General features: G+C 40.3%; 1 protein-coding gene across 2 annotated transcripts in view; it reads right to left on the bottom strand.

Moving 5' to 3' along the window:
- Nucleotides 1-11,508, bottom strand: part of ERCC6L2 (ERCC excision repair 6 like 2) — a 134,059-nt gene extending 122,551 nt beyond the window's left edge. For both annotated transcript variants that reach the window (XM_066257417.1, XM_066257416.1), the window contains exons 1-2: nucleotides 11,097-11,508; nucleotides 5,454-5,878 (exon numbers count right to left, since the gene is read on the bottom strand). In XM_066257417.1, the coding sequence (XP_066113514.1) occupies nucleotides 5,454-5,878; nucleotides 11,097-11,142 (471 nt within the window). In that variant the 5' untranslated portion in view covers nucleotides 11,143-11,508. The remainder of the gene's footprint in view (nucleotides 1-5,453; nucleotides 5,879-11,096) is intronic.
- Between the last annotated feature and the right edge of the window lie 1,393 nt (nucleotides 11,509-12,901).

A 12,901-nucleotide genomic window follows, 5' to 3' on the forward strand; every position in this document is an offset into this window, starting at 1 on the left:
TCTCCAACATTTGCTATTACCTGACTTGCTAATAACAGCTAATCGAACAGGTGTCTCACATTGGATTTTATGGCAATTTAGTCATGAATGATAATATAGTCAACATTACTTTTTTCTTTATTACTATATTCCCAAGTGAACAATGTGACTTATGGTCTAAAGAACTTTTAGATTTTAGTATAGCTTTTCAATCTAAGATCATATTATCAAAAATATGGTAATGATAATAACCTTAAAAAGCTATAATTATCAGCAATCCCACCATTCCTCTCAGGACTGAGGCTTACTATACATACATTTTTTAAAAATTTCCTTCAGAGACAGTATCTTAGATTGTGCAATATCTAATAATATAAAAAAAGATTCAAAGTACCTTTATATTTTACAAATTTCTATCTCTGCTCCTCAAAGTACTAATATCATGTTCTTCACATAGTAGATGGGGAAATAAATATGTAAAATAGATCTTGTACGTATTGAATAGTCCAGTGCTCACAGTACAGGAAGCTGCGCGGGCCTGGTAGCCGTGCAGCCATGCAGCAGCTGCAGGCGAGGGCCTGAGCCAGCGCTTCCACCCGCTAGACATCAGGACCTGCAGAATATCAGCACCCTGCATGACTCCTGGACCGATGTGCTGGGCAACAACAAAGACATCGCCCTCAAGAAGTGACAATGAAAACAAATTCTTTTGGCACCTGAGACTTCTGCACAGAGCTCCAGCCTCTCATGAAACTCCAAGGCAGAATGGTGACTGTGTCTAGCAATATGAGTCTCAGAGTTCTTAAAAACTTCAACCCAGAAATGGAGTGCACCAGAAGGAGGTCTGACCTAACACTGCATATGGAGTCCCAAAAATTGGTGTCATGGTCCTGTCTAGAATCCATGACAAGAACCTGAGTGAGCAAAGAGGGTACAAGATCCTCGAGAATGCCTACTGCCGCAGGTGGGTGAGAACTGGCAAGGCTGGACATAAAATCACCAAAAGCCTGGAAGAAGGAGCAGAGACCCTTGGGCACTCGGCCCTTTTGCCCTCAGGTGCTGAGGGGCCTCGAGGACAGTTTGTTATGGAGAAAATGTTGAACAATGGTGAGTTCCTCTCACAACTCCTTCCATGGCCCCATTATCTTATCTCTCCTGAATTGACCAAAAGGATACTACCCTGTTAAATAATTTCTATCCAAAAGAAATATATATCCAAATATCTCTATAAAGTATTCTGTTTGAGTTGGCTACTAAAAAAAAAAAAAAGACTAAAAGCAAAAATAGTAGGTGATAAATCATTGGTGCTGAATTTATCATAGCCACAGATCAACATGAGGAAACTTTTAGGGTGATAAGTATGTTCATTATCTTAAGTGTGGTATTATAGTGATCATTTGAGTGGATATAAAGTAAAACTTATTAAACTGTATAGTTTAAAATTATGCAGTTTACTGTATGTCAATTACATCTGAATAAAATATATAAACAATACAACACACAAATACCTAAGAAAACTACTAAAATTAATAAGATTGACAAAACCAAATTTTATGAGGATATGAAACAACCATAATTGCCCCACAATGTTGGCAGGAATGTAAAATGGTACCACCAATCTAAAAAAGGTTTGACAATTTCTTATCAAACTAAACATGCATCAACTGTATGACAAGTAATTCCATTGCTTAGTATTTACCCAAAAGAAATGAAAACACAAGAGATCGTTCAAGAAAGTTGTAAACAGTTTTATTCATAATACCTACAAACTGGAAACAGTCCATCAGCAGGAGGATGAATAAACAAAAGGAAGCATCTATACACTGGAATACAGAACAGACAAAACTAATTTACGACATAAGAAAGCAGAACAATAATCACCTCTTTGGGCTAGTGCCAGGACTAGAAATGAAATTAAGATATTTTCTGAGGTGATGATAATATTCTAGAACTTGAGAGGGTTTATTTGGCTTATACAGAGATGTGTATCTGTCAAAACTCATGGAATAGTGAATATACTTAAGATTTGCACATTTCATTATAAATTTTATTTCGAAGTGAAAAAGTATTAATAAATATTGAACTCTAGCTTATGACATGCATGCTCAACTACATATATGGGGGTAGAATATACTAATATCTGTTACTTTAAAATGCAACAAAAATAGCTTGATGGACAGATATATGATAAATCCATGTATAATGAAACAGGAAATTAATAGAATCTAAGTGGTGGGTATTCGTTGTATAATTCTTCCCACTCTTCATTATGTTTGAAAAGTTTCATAATGTTGGGGAGAAACCAGTTTGTAAGCTAGTAATAATTCCACTTTTTACCTTTTGTGTATGTGTGTTCACGGACATGCATATATGAATTATGTTATGTAGACATTTATGCATGTTGTACCATGCTCCCTCTCAATCAGATTCTTCCAATTCATTTAAAAGCACACCAGTTTCTCCTATATCTAAATGATACAAATAAACAAAAAGAATCCTCAAAATCGGATCCTCCTTCAGCTACTAGGTCACTTTTGTTCCCTTTCGAAGCCGCATTACTTAAAGAGGCAAGGATATCTCCTTTGTTCATGTCTCCACCGACTTCATTCGAGTTTGTGCCTCCCAAATTCCAGCAAAATGGCTTTTGTGCAAGATACCAATGATTTCCATGTCACTAGATCAAATAGCCATTTTTAAATCCCCATCCTTGAAGAATGTAAAATATTACATTTGCCTACTTTTAAATGTGAAATGAGGGAAATAAGATTTATTTGGTATTTAAAGCAAGCTTTTATTTATTTATTTATTTATTTATTGTTTTTTAAGAGCTCAATTTTATATTATGGCCAAGTTAGAATGTTAGAAGGGAGAAAGTTAAGGGATGATATCAGGAAAAAGGAAAAAAAAATGAAGAATAAAAGAATACTATAGTTAAAGCAATAAATGTCAATGGTTTATTTTTACAGACATAATTCTATTGCAGTTTGAAATTCTAGTAAACTCATGAACTGTTGTTCACATTTCTTCAACTGGTTTAGTCATTATATTGATAGAAGTTCTCTTATATGGGTCTCCCAAGCTGCCTATTCATGTAGAAATTATTCTCCGAGTTGCAAATGCCAGAGAACTAGGTCCCCAAGGATCAGCAAATCTAGCTAAGTTTCAAAAGTAGTACAAAAACTACTTCCTAACCCAGCGGTTCTCAACCTGTGGGTCGTGACCCCCACGGGGGTCGAAGGACCAAAACACAGGGTTCGCCTAAAGTGTTTTGGTCGTTCGACCCCCACGGGGATCACGACCCACAGGTTGAGAACCGATGTCCTAACCTTAAGGAGATGAGCCCTCAAAGACTTTCACAGCACATAACACAACTCAAAGCCTTGCCTTCCAATTATTTCAGTGTGTCAGGTAATACAAAATTATGCACTAATATCATTTTAAAAAGAATTCTATGAAACATTAAATAAAGAAAATTCATTTGTAACATGGGTTTCAGAGATGAGAGCTAAATTTGAGCCTAAAGCATGCGTAAGAATCTGAATTGTATTCAGTGGTTTCAGGGCAGTGTTTCCCAAACTGCAGGTCACTTTTTGTAGCACCCTCATGTTTCTGACTTTGGAGGTGAACAGGCATTGGCTAGTCAAAGAAGTGTGGGAAAGAACATTCTAGAATGGACAAAAACTGTAAAAGTATATGTAAAGAGTTGCAAAAGAGCTTTATTATTCATTTTCCTCTAGTATTCTTCTATATATTTTGGTCACAAAGATATGTAGGCTCCTTTCTATATTCTTGCCATAATCTCCTGAGAAAGCGAATTCATTTATTCCACATTTAGCACCTTTAATACACAAGCCTAGAACCATGTACATTGACTAGATTTAAAGGAACAGAGCATATGGCTCATGGTACTACCCTATGATTATTGAAGGACTTAATCTTACCCTAACTTTTTATACCAGAGCTTTATACATCACTGCATTATTTGGCTATTTTTAAATGTTAAATTAGTTTTTCACTTACCTTTGAGTTCTAACAAAAGCGGTATAACTAAGAATAAAATAGCTTAAATTCATTTATAAGGAAGGAAACACAAAAGAAGTTAATCACAACCAGGGGTCCCCAAACTTTTTACACAGAGGGCCAGTTCACTGTCCCTCAGACCGTTGGAGGGCCACCACATACAGTGCTCCTCTCACTGACCACCAATGAAAGAGGTGCCCCTTCTGGAAGTGCGGCGGGGGGGCCGGATAAATGGCCTCAGGGGGCCTCATGCGGCCCGCGGGCCATAGTTTGGGGATGCCTGACTAGACAAACACTCCTTCAAATCCAGAGTGATTATTTAGTATAAAGTCTAGATTCAGAACTCTATACTCTCTGAATATTAAACATCCTTGAAAATCTAATGAAAGCAAAGGATTCTGTGGCAGATAATTTCTGAGAGGGCTCCCAATAATCCCCACCTCTCGGTATTCATAATCCCACTTAATCTGCTCCTTTTGAGTACGGATGAACCTAGCAACTTGCTTCTAAAGTACTGAATATGGCAAAAGTGAGAAGCTGTCTCTTCTGTGATTAGGTTACAAATGCCCATGACTTCTGTCTTATCAGTGCTCTCTCTTGCACCTTCATTTGCTCTCCCTGGTGGGTACGCTGCTACCAGGTTGTCAAAAAAGCTCCAAGCGGAGGCCCATGTGGCCAGGTACAACAGTGTAACAACCCACAAGGAACTAAATCCTGCCCAACACCACATGAGCCAGGAAGTGGATGCTCCCTACTCCAAAGGAGGACTGCAGCATTGTCAGAGACAGAGCCAGAGGACCTAGAACTGTACCTACATTTCTGACTCACAGCAACTACAGTATGATAAATGTGTATCATTTTTAAATATTTATACTAAATTTTGAAATAATATGTTATTCGGCATTAGGTAACGAACAAAAATCCTCTGGGTAGAAATGTATATAGTACATGTACAAATTTCAGCACACATTTTAGGAAAACAGGAAGCCTCTTTGAAGTCCACCAGTAGAATTCCCAGTGGCCCAGGAATCCCAGATTAAGAAACTTCTGATACAATATGCACAAAAATCCTGCAAGAATCAATTAACCATGCTACATAGCTCAACAAATGTCAGAATGCTTTCCTTCCATAAAGCATTACTAGGAAAGTTAAACTACTTTATAAATATAATTGCTATCTTAGTACTAGTATTACCAAAGACAAAATCAAGCCCCATTATACCATAACATTATTTTGAATAATGTACTTCATAAGTATTAAGTAGCGAGGATAAAATAATAACTACAGCACAGTCCTTGACTCTGAGGGCTTTATTGTCAGGCAGGTCACACACACACATGCACGCAATCACAAGAATTACGAGTAAAAATAGAGCTTTCCATGTGGTATCTACTCATGTACATAATAAAATGACCTTATGGAATTTCAATTATAAAATAAGTAAAATAGTTACCTGTACTGTTTTTCCAAGTCCCATATCATCGCCAAGAATACACCCTCTTCCTTGGATGAAGTGTCCATAAAGAAACTGGGCTCCTTCCCTTTGATAGTCTCTTAAATACCTATTAATAGTATAAGGAATAGAGCCTCCATCTTCAGATAACTGAAAAGCAACAGCACATGATGGAAATTTTCGGTCTGGGAAATAAGGTTTTTCTAAATCTTCATCATCAAATATGAAATTCCTGGAGCAATCTTTAATAGATTTTATTTCTTGAAGTTTTTTAAGAGGTACTTTTCTTTCTTGAAAATCTGAATATAAGATGACTGCAAATGACTTTCCATTTTCATCCACTACGATAGATTTTATGCTTGCTTCACAAAGTTTTTCATTATCTAGAGAAGGGACAAGACATCTTTCTCCTGGGTGCCATATGTCTGTAATAATAAAAAAGAAGATAAAGTTTCCAAATATTGTTTATAAAGTACCAGCCCATTTATCCACTGCCTTGAGAAAAAAATACCTCACATAAATACTCTTTTCAAATACCTGAAACAAGATGAATTAAACATATAGCATATGCAGAAATTTTCCTAAAAATATATCATCAGATGTTCTCCTACAAAAAGCAGAATAAAGGGTTCAAAATTCGTTTCCAGTGGTTCTCACCCTGGTTGTGTCGTAATCTCCCCATATATGCTCAGATACTACCTCTGTTGACTCTGACTCAGTGGATATAGGTTTTATTACTTTGTTTGGTTGTTATTGTTGAATTCAAAAGCTGATTGTACTGCACAGCCATTGGTTGAGAACCACTAATTTAAATATGCATAATGACTCATTAACATTATATATATTATTCATAATATGGTAGAATAATAGTGAATAGAAATTGGTAAAGATTAAGCTAAAATCCTCTGGAGAGTAATGCTTTTATGATTCTTCTGTCTTTTTATAGTTATTCCATCTTCTTATGCTAGAGACAGCTGCTGCTTCTTTCCCTTTTTTTTGTATTTTTCTGAAGTGAGAAGTGGGGAGGTGGCGAGACAGATTCCCGCATGTGCCTGACCAGGATCCACCCCACATGCCCAGTAAGGGGCAATGCTCTGCCCATCTGGGATGTTGTTCCGTTGCAACTGGAGCCTTTCTAGCACCTGAGGCAGAGGCTATGGAGCCATCCTCAGTGCCCGGGCCAACTTTGCTCCAATGGAGCCTTGGCTGCGGGAGGGGAAGAGAGAGATAGAGAGAAAGGAGAAGGGGACGGGTAGAAAAGCAGATGGGATCTTCTCCTGTGTGCCCTCGCCAGGAATTGAACCTGGGATTTCCACACACCGGGCCAACGCTCTACTGCTGAGCCAACTGGCCAGGGCTAGCTGCTTCTTATTGTCAAAACTGCTACTTCTAAATTGTTTTTTTATACAGAGTGGGCAAAAGTAGATTTACAGTTGTTCATATGAAAAGACATTAATAAATAAATAATAATACAAGTTGATGTTTGCCTACTCAGCAAATGAGTTCTAATTTTTAAAGACCTAAAAATAAATAATTATTCAACATCTATGATGACATCAATTATTAACCAGATACTATTCCACACAATGGGTATAAAATTTAAAAAACCAATGTCAAAAATTATAGTGATTAAACCTTGCTGAAAACCAGTCATTCTGAATCTCATAAAATGGCATCATGTAACCAACTTTTCAAGGTAGAAAACCTTTAGTTTGCCTATTCTTCTTTTTATATTACTCCCTACATCCAATCTATCCAAGAACCATATCTTGCTTGTTCTACCTAAAAAGTGTATTACTTTCCTCCATGAAACAACTCTCTGAAAAAACTGGTGGCAAACTATTCTGTAGAGTCAGATTTTAACTATTTGTTGTTTTAGATCTTGCAGGTTATCCTGTCTCTTGTCCTTGCAGCACAAAAGCAGCCAGATGACACATAAATACATGGGCATGGCTCTGTTCCAATAAAACTTTATCTACAAAAATAAATATGCCAGATTTGGCTTATGACTACAGTTTGCTGACTTCTTTCCCAAAGGATATCATCTTTGGCTTTCTCCTAAATTACTGCTATAGGCTCCTAACCATTCTCTCTGCTGCCACTACCCCCTGAAATAAATTTTCCATATAGCAGCGATATTGATTATTTTAAAATACAAATTATTAGCAAATCTTTCAAAAACCATCCACTCCACAAAGAATAAAGTCCAAACTCCTTACTATAGTCTATAAGCTCTTGTATGATCTGCCCATACTTACTTATCCAGATCAATCTGCCAGTTTTCCCCTTGATTCAAACAGGCTAAGTAGGTTGTTTCTCAGCTGTTTTTACATCATCTGCTCAGAGATTTTTGTCTCTGATCAACTTATTTAAAGCACTTATGATAAAGTATCCCTTTATTCTCTAGCCCATTGTTTTATTGTCTCCATGGCACATATCACAATGTTTATCATATTTACTTGTTTTTATGTCTTTCCCATGAGAGAATAACTTTAAAAAATCTGTATTGTTCAAAATTTTAGCCTCACAACCAGCACACAGTAGGCATTCAATAAACATGTGTGTGCTGGATTTATTAATGCAAACACATCCTTGATCTCACAGATCCTTGATATTTACTGAGAGAGACAGACACTAAAAAGTTTACAAACATGAAATTGTTATAAGTGCTTTGGAAGAAGAGACCAGTGTACTATAAGAAAGAAGTATTTTTTCTTTTTTTTTTGTATATATTTTTCTGAAGCTAGAAACGGGGAGAGACAGTCAGACTCCTGCATGCGCCCGACCGGGATCCACCCGGCACACCCACCAGGGGCGACGCTCTGCCCACCAGGGGGCGATGCTCTGCCCCTCCGGGGTGTTGCTCCATTGCGACCAGAGCCACTCTAGTGCCTGGGGCAGAGGCCGAGGAGCCATCCCCAGCGCCCGGGCCATCCTCGCTCCAATGGAGCCTTGGCTGCGAGAGGGGAAGAGAGAGACAGAGAGGAAGGAGAGGGGGAGGGGTGGAGAAGCAGATGGACGCCTCTCCTGTGTGCCCTGGCCGGGAATCGAACCCGGGACCTCTGCATGCCAGGCCGATTCTCCACCACTGAGCCAACCGGCCAGGGCCTAAGAAAGAAGTATTGAGGAAATAAAATAAAAGAGAAAAGGTTCTAAATGTCATCTGGAGGGTATAGCATGGTCAGAAGACTTACGCGCTTCACACAAATTTTATGACAATCTATTTTATTCCTGAATTTAGCTAATTTCTAGAACTAAATAGATCCAGTTAAGTCTGAGCTAGCACCTGACGAGTGGTAGTGCAATGGATAGAGCATCAACCTGGGACGCTGAGGTCCCAGGTTCAAAACCCTGCGGTTGCTGGCTTGAGGGCAGGCTCACTAGCTTCAGCACGGGATAGCAGGCTTGAGCATGAGATCCCAGACATGACTCCATTGTTGCTGGCTTGAGCCAGGGGTCACTGGCTCAGCCTGAGCCCCCACCTTCCATCAAAGCATGTATGAGAAGCAATCAATGTGACACAACTACAAGTTGATGCTTCTCATGTCTCTCCCTTTCTGCCTCTCTCTCTTAAAAAAAACAACAACAAAAGTTTAAACTAGGGCTAGGGTCTCTCTGGATTTAAAATCCAGAATAAATAGCTTAGATTGGCCCTGGTCAGTTGGCTCAGCACATAGAGCATCAGCCTGACAAGCAGACATCCCACCTTCAACCCCCAGTCAGGGCACACATGAGAAGCAACCAATTGCTTCTCTTCCTCTCCCTCTCCTCTTTCTCTTCCCCTCTTGGAGCCAGTGGTTCAATTGGTCCGAGTGTCAGCCTCAGGCACTGAGGATAGCTCAATTGATTCGAGCATCAGCCCCAGAAGGGGGTTGCTAGGTGGATCCTGGTCTGGGTACATGTGGGAGTCTGTCTCACTCTCTCCCCTCCTCTCACTTGAAAACAAACAACAAACAAACCATAAATTGGGAGTATTCCATGTTGGACTGAATGGGGTTAGGGGGAATGGGTGGGGTGAATTTAAGGATCCATAAGATTTGGACCCTGCTTTCCTCTTTAACTTCATTTCCTACTCACTCTCTCCCTTGTATTCCAGACTGGCCTCCTGGCTATTCCTCACCATGGCAAGCTCGCTCCTACCTCAGGGCCCTGAGCTTTCAGAGCCTCTACCAACACTCTCCCTATACACCAAAGTGACTGATTCTTTAACTTCATTCAGGTCCCTGCTTAAATGGCATGTACTCAGAGGTGTCTTCTCCCACCACCCAATCTAAAATAGCACTCCGTGCCACTCTTCCTTTATCTTGCTTTATTCCATTTTCAGAGGAAAATATTAAATATGTTGTTTACCTTCTCAACTTAAACACAAGTTTCCTTGAGCAAGACTTACTGTGAGTTTACCACTATACACTGGGCACCTACAACAATGTTTGAAGCTGAAATGCTCTTACAGTTAACAGATATTTACATACAGCTAACAGTTGAAGGCTTTATGTGCGCCAGCATGAGTTTTAGATGCAGTAGTTCATTTAAGCCTCACAACAACCCTTTCATTACTTCATGTAAGTAACATTATCAGTTCCATTTTACAAATGGTGGAACAGATTAGTGGTAACCAATTTACCAATGGTCACATGGCTAGAAAGTGACAGAGCCTGGATATCCAAGCTAACTGATGTGAAGCTACCATGCTGTACCAGCTCACAAATGAATGAACAATTCCTAGGAACTGAGTAGACCCTGCTCCTTTCAACTGAGACATGAGCATCCCAGTCACTGCAATCTCCACTCTGCAGTTTCGTCCGTTTATTTCACCTGCCAGGTTTCTTTTAGGTATTGATATTTGTGGTATCTAGATTATAGTGTCATCACTTTTGGCCTTCAGAGTTTGGGCTTGTTATATCAACCTCTTTGAACTTTAGGTCTGAATTCTTTATCTACTTAATGAGATCGCGATCATTATCAAAGAAAAGCATGTAGATAAACAATCAGCATATTGCTGGGACCAGAACAAATACTCAAGCTTTTGTTGCTCCATAAGAAAAGCCATTAAATAGGGGGCAAGAAGACATCCCAGACGACTTGTGCCAGATAACCAAATCCTTCTTAAACCCTCTTGGTGACTCCTCAAAGGTGGAATATAAGGCCCTGACTCAATACATCGTATATTAAGCTCTTTGTGTTATAAACGGAACTAAATATCTCAACCTTTCTTCGACTACTTAACAACAAACCTCTATCATTCACAAGGTACTGGGCATACAAGGATAAAGAATAAAAATATCGAACACTTACTGAGCGCTTACTATGGGCCAGACGCTGAGTCACATAAGTGCTTTGCATATACTACCTCACTTAATAATCACAAGAACTCAGCAAGTATCTCAATTTTACAGATGAGAAAACTGCCCAAAGTTGTTCAGCAAGTAACTCAGACCCAGTTACTAGATCCAAGCGCAGTATGCCTCCAGAGGCCAGGTTCTCAATATTGAATCGCAAAGAACTGGAGCGGTTCACAACTTCCAGCTGTCACTCAGAGGAGCCAAAGGGTAAAATCTCAACCCTAAGGAAAATGGCCAGAACCGGTCCAACTCGGCGCAGTAAAGACAAGTGTCAGCAGACAGGCGAGCTCAGAGCTTATACCTTTGCCGGCGGTTTTCCCGCGGGGCTTCCGGGCGGAGGGATCCATCTGGCCAGAGGGAGGGGCCTGGCAGCCTGATCGCTTTTAACACCCGACCAGCGGCGGAGGGCGGCGAAAAGGAGGCCAGCGGGCGGACCGCGGCCAGCACCACCTCCCGCCGCCCTGCGTACATCGCTCTCCTAGTCCCGACGCCACGGGGCGAGAGGGAGCACAGGTGCAGCCTGGTGCGGTCCAGACAGGAAGGAGAGTGGCATCCGAGGCAGCGACAGAGCTGGAGGAAGGTGTGGAGGGCCGACAGGACGACGCTCACCTAGTCGTCTCGGGCTCCACGGCCAATGGAGGACAGCCGACGTGCATGTCTACCCCCTCACCCTCCCTCTTTGGGCTGGCCTTCCTTTACCGCCCACCACCACTTCCAACCCTAACTCGGAAAATCCCGCGAGATCAGGCTTCCGACCTGTCACCTAGATCTCGCGAGAACTCTTTTAACAGGGGCAGAACAATCCGCTTGCTGTCTTTTCTCCCCTGGGAGAGGACCTTAACACAAAAGTCCGCGATAGTTGAAAATGTTGCGAGGGTAGGGAGCGCTCGCTGACTTGGTGCTGGATCATAAGGTTCCTATGGGAGTGTGGAGGAAATTTGCGGCCCTGAGCCTGCTGTGGTCCTTTAAGGGTGGGTGAGAAGGGTGGCATCCTGGCAACAACAGGCTGTCGCCGCCGCGATCTAGTTTATACTTGGTGTTTGGTTTCTTCCTCCAAGCTGCAAACCCAGGACCTTTAGGAGACGAGCAATTCCCTCCTGGAGTGCTACGGCAGTCCTGTGGGCCGATTCACAGTAGGTCGTAAATATTTAATGGTAGTAGAAAAGCAGTAACACGTGCCATAAATAGAGACAAAGGAAAAAGCTATGAAAATTAAAAAAAAAATTGTGCATGTAGGTATCTAAAGTTACCAGTGGTTTCTATAACACATTATATTGAAATGAAGCAACAGAACTTAACTTTTGCTAGTCTGTTTTTCGTAAGCATCTTCAGAACAGCATGCCACTCCACTCAGGAGGTAAATGGATATTAAACATCTAACAGTTCCAGACTTTATAGATTAATACAAAAGAGGTTCCTTCACTTGTTCAAATGTTTTTGTATACTGTACGATATTTTATTGCATTAGGTTAGCCTGAATGGACCTGTATTACTTTCCCGTGGCGTCTGTTAACAAGTCACCGCAAACTTAGAGGCTGGCAGAAACAGCAGGCAAGTATATATATTATCTTGTAGAGACCACAGATTTATTACCTTACAATTTTGTAAGTCAGAAGTCCTACACAGTTCTCATTAAGGTAAAATCACAGTATCACTGGGCTACTTTCTTTTCTGGAGGCTTTAAAGATGAATCCCTTCTCCAGCTTCAAAACCTGTACAGACCATTTGGGTCATGGCTCCCTTCCTCTGACATCAAAGCCAGCGATGTTGCTTCTTTATGATCCTTCCCGGTGTAACGCATCTCACTTCGTATTGCAGCTGGGATTCTTTGATTTTCAGGGCTCCACCTAAAAAATCCAGGGTCATTTTCCCATTTCAAGGTCTGCACCCTTAATCACACCAACAAAGTCTCTTGCCATGTAAAGTAATATTCATGGGCTTCAAAGATTAGACAGTGGTTCTCAAACTTTTTGAAGTTGGGGCACATATAAAATCCTATGAATAATTGTAGGCACATTATATACAAATTTCTGAGAAATATGTTATAATAAGTCAAACATTAAAGAAAAAATATATATAAAGTCCAAGCGTGCTTTTATGGTAATT

The sequence above is a fragment of the Saccopteryx bilineata genome, chromosome 2 (assembly GCF_036850765.1).
Source record: "Saccopteryx bilineata isolate mSacBil1 chromosome 2, mSacBil1_pri_phased_curated, whole genome shotgun sequence".
Classification (NCBI taxonomy): domain Eukaryota; kingdom Metazoa; phylum Chordata; class Mammalia; order Chiroptera; family Emballonuridae; genus Saccopteryx; species Saccopteryx bilineata.